The sequence below is a fragment of the Corapipo altera genome, unplaced genomic scaffold, assembly GCF_003945725.1.
Source record: "Corapipo altera isolate COAL_440 unplaced genomic scaffold, ASM394572v1 23b, whole genome shotgun sequence".
NCBI classification, from domain to species: Eukaryota; Metazoa; Chordata; class Aves; order Passeriformes; family Pipridae; genus Corapipo; species Corapipo altera.
Window position 1 is genome coordinate 3848219 of NW_020884885.1, and position 16602 is coordinate 3864820.

A 16602-nucleotide genomic window follows, 5' to 3' on the forward strand; every position below is an offset into this window, starting at 1 on the left:
ATGTGTCAACATTCAGACCAATCCTTTCTTAATAAGACTTTCTATATGTACAGGGTTTGTATGGATGGGAAAAAGCTGACAGCAGTCAAGCCTGATGCAGAAATACACTGGTGAGACCAAAGACAAACCATGGATGCCCCTGCCTCATGTCCAGCTCACTTACATGGCTGGGAACCGTGTATCAGATGCTGGTCACTCCTGAGGGGCAGGTCATGCATGGGATGTGCGTGCCCCAGGCTACACCCCTCAGGCACCAGTCAGTGTGCTACACTGCTGTCCCCAGGCACGATGGGGCTTGTGGGAAGGTGGCAGCAGCAGGCTCAAAGCTGTGACCCTCAGGAGAGCACAGGGCAGGGCTGTGAGAGATCAAAGGGTGGCTCAGCAAGGGAGGTCAAACAGAGCCACAGAGCCAGGGCTCCCACACAGAGAGAGAGGCTGGACCCTCCAGGGGTTTGTAATGAAACATGAGCAGTCCTCCTTTCCCCTTCAAACCTTGGCATCCTCCTGGACTCCACCTTTAACAACCATGCCCAGGAACGTCAAGTTACAGGTTCCTTTCACATCAAGTCCTCCTCCGAGCCTGTCCGTTTTCTGTCAGCTATAGCCTCTGCTGATAAATATCTTCCGAATTATGAAATATTTATGGGGCTTTTTTAATCCTTTTTTTTTTTCTTTTTAAACCGTTATTTTTTGTTGCTGCTTACGGGCATTTTGCTTGGTGTGGAAGTGAAACTGCTGAAATTCCTGTGAGCAGGGCAGGGTGGCTGGAGTTCCTGACCCCATCAGGAAGCACCAGATATGATGACGGGCAGCAACTTTTGGTAATTCTCCAGTCCATTTTGTTAATCCAAGAAGGCTTAGCCAAACTGGGTAAGTTTTTAAAAATCCTTGTAGATTGGTGTTTTCTTCAAACTGAATAGGTATCTCTTTGCGTGTTCTCCAGTAGGGCCGCTGGGATGGGGCCTCGCTTGTGCACCCCACCCCTACCAGGCAGGTGGAAAAGGGGAAGCCTGGCCATGAGGGCTGCTGAGTCAGCCTCCAGCATCAGTCTGTTTCCCATTTTGCTCAGCAAATCCTGTAAGCCCTCCTGCAGAGAGTACCTCCCCAGAAGCCAGCAAAACCTCCCCAGGTGAGGTGAATCTGGAGCCCAGGAGCTCTATTGCCCAGTCAAACATAAGAAACATCAGTCCACCATTCATAATCCCTGTCCCACACCTATGCCCGCCAAGCCCTTTGGGGCTGGAGGCACCCACACAGTTTTCCCCTGCCGGGACACAGCGCCCTGAAACAGGCAGCGTGGCCATGGCAGCTGATGACCTGCGGGAGGACAGGGTGGGCAGATGGGTTCATGATCCCCACCACTCCCCTGGGACACACCATACCCTTTGTAGCACACCAGGAGACACAACGCTGGGTATAGCATGTTCGTGGCCTGGGGAAGGGTTAGATGATTAGTCAGCTTTTTCCCACTTCTGCTGTTAGCAATACAGGAGTCTCCCCAAATATACTGAAAAGGGAACTTTTCAGTAAAAGTTCTGTGGCTCACTTCGAATGTGTTATTTTCTCTGAGAAAAGGCTGTGCAAAAATGGTACAATCTTACAAAACAGAACTGTGCCTTTGCATTTTTGGCTTTGGATCTGCTGGTATAAGAGACAAAGTCAGATTTTATTACATTTTATTTCTTTTTATTTCTTCTAGCCCTGCAGCACCAACACAGACAAGCTATGTAATGAACTGCAGAACCTTTTCTTTCTTGAGCACTAGAAGTGATATATTTTTTTTTTCTGTATACTGGTCAACCTTAACTTTGCTAACACACTGTAAGTCATATATAGCATTTTGTAGCTTCACAAAACTTGTAATTCTTTTTTATTCAGGTGTGCTGCTTTCCAGAGTTAATCTCTATGGACTTTAATTAAATTTGTGTAGCCTGCTGTTGATTTCATCTTCTTGAATTTTGCAGGACTTTGCCATATGTATTTGTATAGAATCATTTTTCAGCTCAGACCTGTGCTTGAAATCCACTACTGCCTGCAACATTCTGGTGCCTGGGAAGGGAGGAATGCTGCAGAGCTGAAGGTCCCCAATCGAAACACAGAAGGGTTAACTGGATACTGCCTGCAGAGACTATTTCAGGGACTCTTCAGATCTCAAGTGCTGAAAAGGGACGGGAAGCAATAATCCCTTAGAGAACATGCTAAATAGTTCAAGTCTAGTTAAAAAAAAAAAAAAAAAGACAACCAACTTTAAAACCTCTTGTTGTAACAGTTTGGCCTTTCTTAATAATATAGCTTTGAGGAATAGGCTCTCGGGCCGCCTTCCGAAAATCCTTGTTATGGTATTTAATGAACCTTAAGGATCATTACACTATAAATGTGCATCGTGTTTATATAGATGCATTGGGCAACCTATTACAATGCTAGGGGTTAAAAGTCATTTCCTTGGATTCCCAACCAAGATAAACTCGTCTACACCCTGAGGCGAATAGTACTTAAACCTGTATTTGTATAAAGAAGGCAGTCAGGTTTTCCAGCACCTGGAGAATGGGCAGGCTTATCTGTTAGTTATCTCTCACGTTCGGCTTTTATATGTAAATTTGTCTGCAGGAGCAGTAATCGATAGTCAATGTCCTCTCTGTCTCGGGTCTGGGCATTGCAGGCCGGCATCTGCTCCACTTGCAGGCAGCAGCAGCCCTGCAACTGGAGGGGCAGCCCAGCCCAGAGAGCCCAGAGGGGACCAGGCTGGAACAGCAGCCCCTCTAATCATATCTCTCTTGAGCGAACTCTAGGTTGGTTCCCATCAGACCACCAGGACCTGCCAACCAGAGCTGGGTTAAAGTGGTAAACTCTTTGCAGATAGCATACACAGAGGTAGTTTACATCCGTTTTAAACTGCTTAAACTGTTTTTTGACTCAACTAGATTAATACAAGGTAATGGAATATTCTAATAGTACCTGAATTAAGCAGGATATTTTTAACACATATGTGTGTATAAACACATCCACCCACCCATGGAAATATAGCTGGGGTGATTCTGTTAAATTTTCTGAGAAAAGGACTGTGGGTTGAGACCAAATGTGGAAAACATTACCCAGAAAGTGTTGAAGAAAGAAGGAACAAAAAACCCCGATGTCTCACGTGTAGTAAAAGTGGCTGCTACATCCATCACAGACACACAAACAGGAAACAGTTTCCCTCGTCATGCCTTGGAGAGACTGCTGGAGCAAAACACAGTGCCTTGCAAGACTGAGAAAAACCACAGTGGGATTTCAGACAAGAATCACCAAATCCAGATCACCTCATATCAACCAGCTGCAACAGAGGGGAACAAAAACCAACTGCTAGCAGGCAGCACACCAGGGCAATGAACAGTCCTGTGGAAAGAATTTTGGGTTTTAACCATTGCAGGGACTCAGACCACCTCATTTAAAAGCTGCAGTGTGCAGTGTAAATAGCTACAGACTGCTTTTCCTCCCCGACAGAACAAGTTGCTTCTTGCTTCCACCTTCTTGTATTTCCACATAGCCCACAGGCAAAATGGAGTGCAGTAAAGAAAGCAGAGGATTCCTTCCCAGCATCAAAGGGGCACACACACACACACACACCAAACTGCATTTCTTGCTAGCGGCTTCCAGAGCTCTCTGTGCAGCTACTTGCCTCAGCCTGCTCTGTTCACGAGCACACAGAGGTGTGTATGGCTGTTAAACTAGCATTACATCACTGGGATGCTGGAAGTCCCCTGCCTGGTTCCTCACATGGGGGACACGGGGCTCCACCTTGGGCGTCACTTTTCTTCCTTATTTCATTGTTTGTGGGAGGGGGTGTTTTGCACTTTCAACATTTGCTTCCAAGAAAGGATTAGATGTGATGAGTGGTGGGTGGATTACACACACATTGCTGTGTGAAGGAAAAGGATCCATCTGTAGGAATGACATGCTTTGTTTATTAGCAGCTTGCACGACCCCAGAAATTCAAAGCAACATGCTAGAAAGCAATGACTGCACAGAATTACCCTCTGTGTAGTGACAGAGCAGGCCCAGCTTTGGGCATTAACATGGCTCCAAGGACAACACTTCATTTCACATCTCTGATGGAAAGCTTTTGTATAGTCAAGTACCCACATGAGATCAGAATAATAATAATCTCTTGAACTTCAATACAAAAAATAGGGTGTGAAATCAAGCAACTGGTCAGAAATCAGTGGTCAGAACTATTACCACACCAAGTCCTCAGTTGCTTTATTCCATTCAACAAACTAAAAAAATTTGATGCAGGCCTTACAACACCAGGAACACAGTTCTTCATCTTGCTTTTACCCATAGAAATGTGGAACGTCAATAAAACTGGCATTTTTCTGTCAAAGACCTGTGGAAACTTCTTGCCTGGATGGAAAGGGGTGCTAGAGGAAACTGGGCCAGCCCCTGGCCCCAAGCCTAGAGAAGAGTGCAGCTCAACCTCTGCGAGCTGGTGAGCTCTGAAGCGCTCATGGGAGGAAATAGCTGCAAAAGTTCCTCTTTATCAGTGAAGTCAGCAGCTGCACCTCTGACCTATTTCACCAGCCACACACACCAGTTCTACACCAACGTTAGCCCAGTGACGTCAGTGGGATTACTCCATTCCTACATTAGATAAAACTTGGAGGAAGATGCTCTTGTGACATATCTTGTTGCCCAGACACCCTTGCAGGAGATCAAACTCCATTTTTGCTACGTTTGTTCATTTTATACCTCAAAGTATTTGTCTTTCAGGGGGTCTCAGCACCCAGCCGGAATGCTGCCCATCAGCATGTGTGTTTGCAGCCTCTCCTATAGAGAGATCCCAGCCAACAAGTGACTGAGTTGCAATGACTGATGTACCTAAGTGACACAAACACCAGTGAATTAAGGGCTGCTGGGGTGAGATGAGAGTGCCAGAAAGGCCAGGGAGCCCCACCAGAAGCAGGGACAGTGGTTTGTCTGTAGCACCATGCAGCCATCACACCTTGTCACTTCTCAGTCGGCCTCCACAGGACAATAGCAAGGCCCTGCAAGGGTGAGCCTCTGGGCTCCAGAGCTGAAACAGGGTTGGAGGAACTCATCCACAGCCTTGCTTGTTAGTAGTGTGCTGTATGGTCTTTCCTGCTTTTGCCTCCCACTTGACCTATTTTCTTTGTTTTCTCTGTTTTGTTTTCTTTCATCTGTTTTTCCTGCTTGATTATTCTCATGCCCCAACCTTTCTTTCTGCTCTGGAAGTTCTTTCCTTCTGACCCTCTAGATCCTTTGCAGTTCCTTTACTTCCTTGCAGCTCTCCTTGTTCTTCTTGACATTACCAAATCACACGTGTCCTCTTCCTTCTAAGCTTACTCTGTTCCTGTCCTATTTTTCACTGCTTCAGAATTTCCTTCTATACTCTTCCTTCATTCAATCCATTTATTCCCATTTGTCAGTGGGAATCTTCAGCCAGCTTTTCAGCCATCAGTTATGGTAATGCTGGAAGCCAAGACAGCAGAGCATCTGGAACATATTAAATGAAGAAGAAGGTGAGATTGGAAAGATGGCCAGAAGCCGAGTGAGCTTGTGGTGTCAGATCAGGGAGATAAAACCTTTGGCTTTAACTGGTACTGCTGCCCACAGCAATGTGGTCTACTGCTGCCGAAAGATAGGTGTGCCTCCATGCCTTGGCAGGCAAGCCAAGGGATGTTCAAACCTCCTGCAGAGAGGCTCTGGATAGGCTGTATAGGGAGTTTAAACCATTGCTGTTGACTAGCTGTTGCATTAAGTTATGCTCAGAGCTCAATAAGAATGCAAACCCAAGTTCCTATATTAAGAAAAAGCCAGGCTTACGTTGCAGGTGAAACCATAACTCAGTCCCTGCCATGTGCACATTACAATCCTTTCTTGCCCAAGACCCCGCAGGAAGCCTGTTGCAGAGCAGTGCTCTGAGATGTGGGACAATATCATGGGGGTTGGAGAGAATCTTTCTACCTTTACCTCTCATCCTGTGCCTCAAACAGGGTGGGTGTCTTACAGAGCAAGGAGTATGTTATCACATAATTACAGGCTGTGCTATGATACATGCTCCCAATGTAAGAGCAGAATTAAGGCTGAGCAGGCAGTTAAAAGCACCATTACATCATTAGACTAATCTCTCCTTGGCTGGCCATGGAGGATCTCATCCTGTTCCCACTGAAGCCAAGAGATCATACCTTTATCGGCTTGAGTGGAAGCTGGCTTGGCTTGCCCCAAGGCTCATTCATTGCTGTTAGCTGCTAGTTGAGGCTGTACCCTTGAATTCATTAAACTTTTCAAGCATAATTCATATACCACACCTAACACACTTTGATTCAAGTTGAGACTTCAGCCTGGGTGCTGTGGGTAGTGGAGTGTGAGGGGAACTTGCTCTGCCACCATGCTCACCCTACCTGTTCAGCCTGTTGAATTGTTAATTGCCTTCAGCGGTTGCTCGTAGCTGATCAGGAGGCCAGGAAGGGCTGCTCCTGCCCTGCACAGCCCACAGCCAGCTCATTAAGTCCGTTTCCCCACCCTAGTGCATACATGAGAGCAGGGCAGCGGCAGCTGGACAGTCAGGGCTGGGATGTGGTGGTAGATACTCCCTTCCCTATCCCCACTGAGCTGTACCTCCCCAGTACAGCCAGCAGCCCCCAAGCTGCCATGGGACAGCAGAAGTAGGGGTTGAATGGATATGTGCACTACCTCAGCATCATGGTGCAAGGCTGGTGCCCGTGCTCCTTCAGGCTAAATGGCTTCTGAGCTGTGGATTAGTTTCCCAAAGCAGATCTCCTTACCTTTACCACTTCCCCAACCTCTCTGGATTTCCTTGCAGGACATGTGCCTAAATATGTGCATTTTTTTCACTTCTGCATCCTTCATTTTAAGTCCAAAGTGTAATTTTTGAAAAGGGGTCGAATGCCTCACATGTAAAGAGGATCCTCCAGCAGGAGATAACCTAAAGGCAGGCAACCTTCACATGTGAATGCATCTTAACCTCAGCTCTTATTTGTTTCTTCCAAACATTGCATGCAGTGATTGGAATTTTCCTTCACAACAACCACGCAGGTGGCCTTTTTATCACCTTAGGAAACCTCTTACTATTTCTGACATCTCTGCCTCCATGGTTTCCCATGCTGCTGATTTCAGAGTTGCACATTAAAGTGATGAAGACACACCTCGCTCTGGGGGACAAAGAAGCATTATCGCTCCTAAAAAAATCATGTGCAACCTGTCCAGTGCAGCCACTACACTTGAGAAACAAATTACTCCTCAATCTGACAGACTGAGGATGCTTTTCCTGTTATTTCATCTAATGTTTTCCTTTGTTTAATTTAAACTGATCTGTTTTAACTCTCTTTTCTTGTATCATATTAAAGAACTCCATAATCTTTTTCTGTTTATCCATGAAGGAATGGATGAGGTCATTTTATATTACTCTTCACACCGTTGTTTTGAATAAAGAATGCAAGTGCTTGTGACTCTACAGTTGGCACACATAGAACAGAAGGGGAGAGGCATAAAGTAAAAAACAAACAAACACAACATAGAAACTGAAAGGAAAAGGAGTGGAAAGGGCAAAAGAGAAACTCAGATTAAGAATATACAAAGCATATGTACACATGTGTGCGAGTTCATGTACACCAGCATACTCAGGCACGTTCTCATGTCATCCGAGAAGCCTGATGTCAAGGCAGATGTTCAGCTGTTTCTAATGCATAGCATAGAAAAACTCTAGCTGAAGAAACAGTTTGTTTTAACAGTGAGTCATCCATGAGAAAAATGTGGGTGTAGCTTTCAGGGAAGGGGCTGAGGGAGGCTTATGAACTCCAATTTTGCAAACCCCCATACAGAGAGATGCATGACGTTGATCAAGACACAAAGTGAGTCCCTCCCTCCCTTCCAGACATGACTGAGGGTAATCAGCTCTCACTGAGAGCTTGATTGCAACACTTGCCCTGTGTTGAATCTGCACCGCCCTTGAGAGACCCCCAAAGTGGGGCTGAGAGAAAGCTCTGGGTTGACCTCACCACAGTAGCCCCAGGCTGATACCAGCCCTAGGCAATGCCTAATGCAAGGATCAACCTGTATTGGCCTCACCCTGGACACCACTCATCACCTGGAATTTTTTCCAACTCTTCTCTAACCAAATTTTTATACAGTTCTGACACATCAGCATTTATGCTTGTGTTCTACCTAAGCATCAGTTGATCTTGAGGGCCAGACTTCTGCTGATGGATAAATGTTTTTAAATCTGGAGTCATTCAGATTTCTTTTGGTGTCAATGAGACCAGGCCCCCAGACCTGAGGGTTTCCTTCCAGCCCCTTCAACAGCACAAGTACCTAACACATACTTGGATCCATTATCCCAGCACATCTGTAAGCAGAGGCTGGGTACTGTAAACAACTTGTCAGGTTGTGAAATGCCCATTGATTCTCCCAGGTGTAAACACCATGGGAAGAAAGGTGGCTATTGCTTGGGAGTGACAGCCTGAAGATTAGGCTTTCTCTGTTGGCTATCTGGTAGCCTTCCTATAGGAGTTTAAATTCAGATTTCCCAGTTTTCTCATTATCTGGAGTGACTAAAACAGACCAGACTTCCCTGGAGGGGCTGAACACTATTCATGGGTGCTGCACTGACCACTCTGGTAGTTAACATCTTTCTGGTGACTGACAACCCATAGACAACCAGTGTTATCTTAATGTTAATTATTCCTTGGTGTGATTCAAGGAGGCACAGCCAAGAATGGCAGTATAAAGTGAGTAGCAGACCACTTACCAGGACATAAGGTATAATGGTAAAATCTATGAGAGTGTCAAATTGTCTTCTGGGGAAAAGGTAAGGGTTTCCTTGGGCTAATTAAAAAAAAGGACTGACTGATAGGCACCGCCACCAATATTTTGCAGGCAACAATGCTTTTTGGCTTGTTTAAGATGGACTATCTGGTTTAGCAATGGGGAAGCTGACTCTTATAACTCTGTACCTGTGTAACTGTAGAGAAATGCTTTTTTACTCTAATTACATTATTCCTTATAAACACCAGGATAGTGAGAGAGTATTTGTGTCTTTTCCGTCTGTTAAGTTCCATGGTTTGTGATTCACTTTAGAAAAACAAGAGTGGTTATAAAAAAAAAGAGTTGTTTTCAGCTGTGTGGTGATGAAATACAGTAACTGAAAATGCTGTGGGTTTTGAGGTTGGATTTTGAGATTAAAATATTGTTAGGTTCAGGATAGAATTGGCTGGCAAAATGAGTTACAGTAAGACATTGCGCTTTCGCCTCTAGAAAGCTGAGTTCAAGCCCTGTATAAGATCATAAAACCACTAAGTAGTTCAGGATGATTAACAGTTTATGAAAGAGCGTGAGCTAGGACAGGAACACCCAGGGAACAGGGAGGTCTGGTTTGATTCTCACCACCAGCACTGCTTCTTTGGGGTCCCAGCTGCAAGCAAAGGAGGGCACTGTGAAGGAGATCTCTTCTGGTGTGGAGACAGCGAGCAAAGATCTGCATTGCAGGAGGTGCTGTGGGTCTGGATGAGGGCTGTGCAGCCACGTGGTCATGGCAGGTGCCACGTGCTCCACATTGGCCACCCACGCCAACAGCAGAGGCTTGATCGTATTTTGTGCTGGTTACCTCAGTCAGTCTGTGACAAGCAGGCATGATCCTGCTACTTCTGAAAACCAGAGCAACATCTGAGGCTCTTGGGCATTGCTTCCTATCTTAAGTATCCAACTCAATCCTTAAATCAAGGACACTTCAAGGACATTTCATTTTGCAATTTGTTTACATTAAGCATCACAAGCTGGTGATTCAAACAGCCAAGTTGCAGCAGAAACACTACCAGGAACCCTCTCAAGTTCATTTTCCCCATAGGTTTTCAGTTTAGGCTATCTTAACAAGATGTGTGCTCTCATCAAAAATGCAGTTCACACACATGCAGGCCAGACAGCTGTAATCAGTTTCAGTGCCTTCCAAACTGCTAAATGCAAAGCAGTGCACCCCAGCAGATTTGAGCCTCTGCTGTGGAGCTGCCAAGGCCGAATCCCTAGCCAAGTATCACTTGAAATAAAGTATAGATAGGGTGTAAGTGGTACATCAGCTCTGATCTGGGGCTCTGCAGTTACTCTAAGTGCAGTTAATGCGGTTACTGTTACCAGAAGGTTACAGATCTACCCACAAGTTAATGGCTGTGTTCAGATCTTATCTAGTTATCTGAAAATAAGACTGAGTTTTTTTCATAACATATTACCAGCTATTTTTTGTTACTTCTGGGATTTTGTAAAATACCGTCGCAGGGTTTTTTATTTTGTTGGGTTTTTTAATTCCTTAATTTCAATGATTCCTAGAACAAAATGAGAATTTGGTCCAATTTGAACTTGAGTACCCTTTTGCACTACAATTGGTTTTTTTTAGCACTTGTAGAACTTCCCTCACTTTCTAAAGTTTATCTGTAAGCTCAGCTTACACGGGGAATTACAAACCCAATCAAACTCATTCAGTAGTTTCCTCATCCTGGGGAACAGACTCATTTCCCCCACAAAAATTGAGTGTCTTCAAAATTTGGCATTAAGAGTAGCACTGGAAAACTAGCAAATTCAGACCAGTCCTGGTAGAGGTTTCTCACATCCCAGCATGTCCCAGTGCCCCTGCAGAGACATTTTCTTTTCCAGCAAGGGTGCTCCAGCACAGACACTCCTGCTGCCAGTTGCTGTGACAGAGAGGGAGAATCAAATGCTCATTAAAGCCAGTTGTGGGACATTCAATTTTTTATGGGAAGCAACCAACACCCAAAACTGCACCTAGAAACCAGTGAGCCATAGCACTATGTCCTGGAGGGACATGGGCATCATATACTTCCAAGGAGAATTTGTCCCTTGTACAAATGCACTGTGCTTCTGCAGTGGCTGCCATCTCTGAGACCTCAGGAAGGACCAGTGCAGCAGTCTTGCTCTGCCAGACTGTGAAATGTGGATAATGCCCCATCAAAGGGCAGCATTGCAAAACTGTGGCATGACACGACCCTTTCCACCAGAAAGCTTCTCAGTGTGTCATTCACTTCTGCATTGCTTTTCCTTGCACTGCTCCAGGTTAAATCACTGTTTTCCCAGCACTCTCCATGGGATAACGTTGCACAGCTCCAAGGAGGGTTAAGGTGTTCTACAGAAGCACCCAGGCTTGGCCACTGGTGGACGAGGATTCACAGATTAGATGGCCTGTTTGTCTAATCCAGTACATCCTTGTCTATGTCCGGGGACGAAGTTCCATTTTCTTCCTAAATATCATTGTTTTGAAATGGAAAAGCAAGGCAGAGCATTCATAACTGCTGAGGCAGCACAGACTACTCACCCTGACAAAAGACAGGGTGTCCCCAATGGTGTGGCAACACTTACTTCCCTGCCCCAGCAGCTGCAGCCTCTTCTGCAGCACAGAATCACAACAAGCGGTGAGAGGCACTGTGGTTACAAACACGCAGGACGGCCCGTTCCTGACATCCTGGCTGGCATCAAGGGGAGGATGACGAGAGAGCTGCCTGTGGAAGGGATATGCTGCTGCCAGCAGGCATCCCACACCCTGCTACTAGGCCCCACCTGGCATTGGCACAGGGAGCAGTGCTCCTGACAGACACAACCAGCCACAGCAGATCTCCTGTGTGTCAGGATGCATTTCCCTCAAGAAAAAACTGGGGTCATGACACTCCCACTCTGCCATTTTAAAAGCGGGAGTGATGAAGGGGAGGTGTCTGCACTGAGGGCTCCCAGTTAGCTCTGGTTATGGCTTTGATGCCAGACACAAGGTACAATTCCTATTACAGCTCTCATTTCTATGCGCTGTTGTTTAATATAAGTGCATCAATGCAACCTCACATCACAGGCATGTGAGTTGAAAACCTCCAGCTGGTTCTGAGTCATAGCCAGCACCTCAGTGGTAAATTTGGATCCCAGCACCACTGGATCCTGACATAGCACAGAAGCCAGGACAAACTCCAGCACTGAAGCATTGCATGCAATCGTTGGAGCCACATCCACCCATTGCAACTCTTTGTGACAGGGAAATTTTGCAGAAAACATCCTGATGAGGACCTTGGAGGGGAGGACAGGGTTACTCATTGTGTGTATGAATGGCATGGGCAGGAAAGGACAGAGTGAGGGGAAGGAGGGAGGGAGGTGCTGGCAGGACCCACCTGAGCAGATCCCACACAGTCACTGGTCCTGCCTTAGGATGGCTCCACTACAGCAGTGTGTACTGTCTCCTGTGTGCGGGGCTGAAAAAACCCAAAAGGCTCCTTTCAAGGCAAAGGCCTTGCATTCAGAAAGGATTTATATTTCTTTCTCCCAGCATACCTTTAAACTTTTTAGGTTTTTTTTTCACTTGAGAATACCTCAAGGGAAATTCTGAATACCTCCCTCTATGGGTTCATTGGTACTTATATCTGACCTGCAGTAGCAGAGGTGTGTGAGTATTGATTAATATTGCAGGCAGATCTCAAACAAAAAAAAATTGAGTTTCCTCATCAAATGGAACCTTCCTCCTTCCCCCTACCCCCTCCAAAGTAGTAATTCTCTATTTCTCTATTCAGGGGAGCACACAGGGCTTAATCTGTTAATTTCTTTCTCCTATTGTCATTTAGAAATTATTACAATCCAACCAAACTCTATTTTGAAAAATCATTCGAAAATGAAAACCAGTATTTAAATGCTGCTGCACCTAAGCATGGCAATGGTTTTCAGCATCTTCTGATAAAGCTACTTGCAAACATGATACATGTTTTTCTAGCTTGAAGTAGCACAGAATCAATTATCTGCACAAAATAATGTGCCCAGTGCTACTTGAGATTGTTTTCTTAGCACAAAATTATTCAGGTAACACTCATCAAAAACGCTGCCTTGATATCAAGTCTGTGGATGCAGAAGTGCTTTGTTTGATCAATGATTCACAGCATAAAAAAAATCAGCACTGACTTTCCTCCTCTGTTGTCAATGCAGTTCCTTCGAATGGCCTGGGAGGCAGCCAGGGTGAAGGAAAACTCTGTTTCCATGACTCATCCATTCCTGGGCTGCTGCGGAGATAGCCAGCAAGTGGTCAATCAGTGATAATTGTCATAGGGAGCTGGTGATGTGAATGCTCAGACCATCAGCATATTTCACAAGAGCCATTCAAAGGTGCTTCTTCTTCAAGAAAGCAGGACAAGAAATTGTCTCTAAACCTGAAAAACACCTGTATTTCTTACCAAACTCCTATATCAACAACCTTCCACAGTGTCATTTGTTTAAAAGTTATTTCTTTACAGTATTTTTAGCAATGATGAGAGTAAATCAACCAAAGCATTAATTGAATAATATATCAGGGCCAGATGCATGTCAGGAATGTATATATCAGGCAGAAAAAAAAAAAGTGTGCTTCAGAGTAGGAATATTTTAGAGAGTATTGCAGGAGAAGATATTTTAAAATTATTCCATCTTCTTATCAAGTCTTTCTGTAGGCCTTCCCCCTCTGGCACATTGCATTCTCAGGGCTCCTTAAAGTTCATAAAGACAAAGAAATATGTGTGAGAAAAATCTCATTTTATTAAATTTAGAAAAACGGCAAAAGCTTGCAAAACAAAAGGAATAAAACGAAAACGAAAAATTACAACATGTGTTGGGTGTCCTAGGCATACTGGATTCCCAGGAACACACCTTCCAATTCAAAAGTCCCGCTTTTTAAACATTCTTAAGGTTCAACCCTGTTTACGTCATAGAAGAGGTGTTTCCCTCTCCTTGATTGGCTGTGTCGTGTTAGGAGGTGGAGTGTCCAGTAGTATGGCGTCTCTCAGGATCAGCCATGTGGCATAAGGGGTTTCTTTACTAATATTCATTTTACAGTTCCTTATTCCCGTCCACATGTTTCCCTGACACTGGTTCCGGCTGAATCCGGCGTCTTACAACTCCGCAATACGCCTTATATTTGCTTGTAATAAAACCGATTCTTTATTTCTCACATATGTTTAACAAATTAGACAAAAAAATATGTCTCAAAAACCACTATAAGTTTCCTACACTTGTTCTGGAAGGCTTCCAACAGTTACACAACACAGCTGGATTTATCTAATGCTCTATCCTAAAGGGTGGGCAAGTCTTATTTCCATCAGACCTCTTTCCAGCCTGTCCCTTAAGCCAAGCCTTCACTGACACAGTAAAAAAAAAAAATCCCTTTATTTTTTGGGGTTTTTTTAGCAGTTTTCAATGCTTTATACGTTGCTGAAAGAGCTCACACTCATAACCTGACTGGTTAGTCATACCGTGTCCATCGCTGCTGGAGGTAGGCAGCTGTGATGGGAAGGTAAGAAACTAGCAGTTTATGAGAGCAGCGAGTCCGGGTGAGGATACAATTACTGTCCTGGAAGACAAGGCCTCTTCTGCAAAACAGCTCCCCAAATCCATGCAACAGATGCAGACATCTCAAAATACCCCAGCACCCAGTGGAAGTCTGGGACCTCCCCCACCTGATGTCACAGCAGGCAGTATGGCCCACCATGCCATGCATGGCCCGGAGGGGTGTCTGCTGCCTGAATGGGGGCTGTAAATGGACACTTAGCATCCATGTGCTGGATGGCCCTACTTTTATTGCTATGCATGCATTCAGCATTTAAATTCGGCTATATTCCCTCTGAAAGCTTGCATTGCAATTAAAAACAAACTAACCAAAAATCAAACACTAAAAGCAGGGTTTTTTGAGATCAATTTTGTCGTTCAGTGAATTTCAAGCAGGAGTAGGCTCACTTGTTCTAGATACTGTACAAATACAAAGGCAGTTCTCAAATGAATATGGCCCCATATGATCTACTTTTGTCCAAGGCATAAGGAAGCAGCTCCAAAAGGCTGGAAATCTTTTTCCATGGTGCTGTCCAGGTCTGAAGTAAGTGGGGCATGGTAAATCTATGCTGACGTAAATGAGAGAAGGTGTTTTGAAGAACCCAGGACAGGGAGAACAAATTAAAACCAGAGAAGTCTGGTGAATATTACACAAGAAAACCTTTCTCTATTTCCGTTTCTTATTTTTGTCACTGTAGAAATTCCCCTCATCTCAAATTAGAGAAAGGAGGCCAGGAGGCCAGGGTCGGCATTCTTTGCCTCGGTGACCCAGCAGTAACCAAACAAGGAGACAGGCAATGTGAGTATGAACCAGTCATCTTGAAGCTTAGGATCTGGAGACTGAGAGCTCCAGGTGGATAAATAGTGGGCCTCTGTTTCTGATATGGGATAAACCCAAACCTCACAGCTCCCCATGACAATTATCTGGGGTCAGCTGAGAGGGGGACTCAGTACCAAATCATCAGTGGCACTGTTTCTCTCCTCCAGGCAGTGACATTGTGTTGATTTGGCCTTTTCTTTCCACTCTCACAAAGCTACAGAAAGCTGTGGAGCAGACTTCTTGGACTTGCTGAGGACAAAAACCTCCTTTGCTTGCTGCATCCTTTTTCTAAATAGCATGGATGCCTGTCAGAAACATTCTGAAACGTTGTTTGGATTTGATTTTTATATACCTTTTCCTCTAGCAAAGTGCCTGCAAGTTCAGTACAAACAGATGAACAGAGTCAAGCACAGCTCGTAGCCTAGCTACATACTTCAGTCTTTGCTCTGAACTACTGAGGTTTTGGATGATGTCACTCTGGTCTCCTGAGGGCTGCTGTTGTCATCAGATAGTGAGGTCGATAAGCCACATGTTATGATGAGGTATGCTGTTTGGTTCAATCACAGTATCATGCATGAAGAGGAAAGAAAGCAGTGTATTTCCTGGTACAGTACCTTGATAAGGCTCTCACTGCTTCATAGGTATTTCCACCACACTGTCCTCTCTGCTCAGCACACTGACAATCAGGTTGCTGACAATCTGAAAGTAGAAACAGTGCTAGGGTGCAGAACTCAGCTCCTCCACCAAAAACATGTTTCTTTCTTTCTTTCTTTCTTTCTTTTCCTGATCTCAATTTCACTCTCTCTTTTTTCTCTCTCCTGTTTTTTTTTAAATTTTTATTTAACCATTTCCAAAGCAAGTAAAGCAGGACACAGAACAGCTGTTAAGAGCTGGATAAGGTACAGTCAGTTTCTGGAGCAGCTTTTTTCACAGTCCCTCATTGCCCAGTGCATTTAGAAAGCACCTCAAATCTAGCACAAGCTGTGAGTTAGGGGCCCTTGGCTGGATTTGGAGGCTCCAGCTCCCAACAGCATTTGTTTCCGTACTGCTCAGATGCTTGATCTTGAATTGTGGTTTCTTCCTTTCTTCCTGGCTTACTTCGTATTGAACATTATGATTTGTTTTACTAGCAGACCATAGACTGATAGCAGTTCAAGGACCAGTTCCATGTGTCAGACACCACTGAAAAGGAGTCGGTACACTACCTTTACCTGGAGCTGGACTGGATTTTACTTTTTTAGTATTCCTGTTTCTTGTCCACTTTTTGTATTTTACTTAGGTGGAGCAGAGGAACAGGTTGGATCCCTGATCACCCCTCATTGCCACCTGTGAGAAAGAGTTATGGCAGCCCTAGTCCTACCAGTGGCAGCACATAGAATAGATGTGCAAAAGTTGAAGTAATCCACACTTCTGCTAGCTCTAGCCTTTTCACAGTTAATCTC

The 16602-nt window shown here is 44.8% G+C and overlaps 1 protein-coding gene across 1 annotated transcript in view; it reads left to right on the forward strand.

Moving 5' to 3' along the window:
* RAD51B (RAD51 paralog B) overlaps window positions 1–15971 on the forward strand; it is a 427893-nt gene extending 411922 nt beyond the window's left edge. The window contains exon 12 of the mRNA XM_027642190.1: window positions 15039–15971. Within this exon, the coding sequence (XP_027497991.1) occupies window positions 15039–15061 (23 nt within the window). The 3' untranslated portion in view covers window positions 15062–15971. The remainder of the gene's footprint in view (window positions 1–15038) is intronic.
* The last annotated feature ends 631 nt before the right edge of the window (window positions 15972–16602 follow it).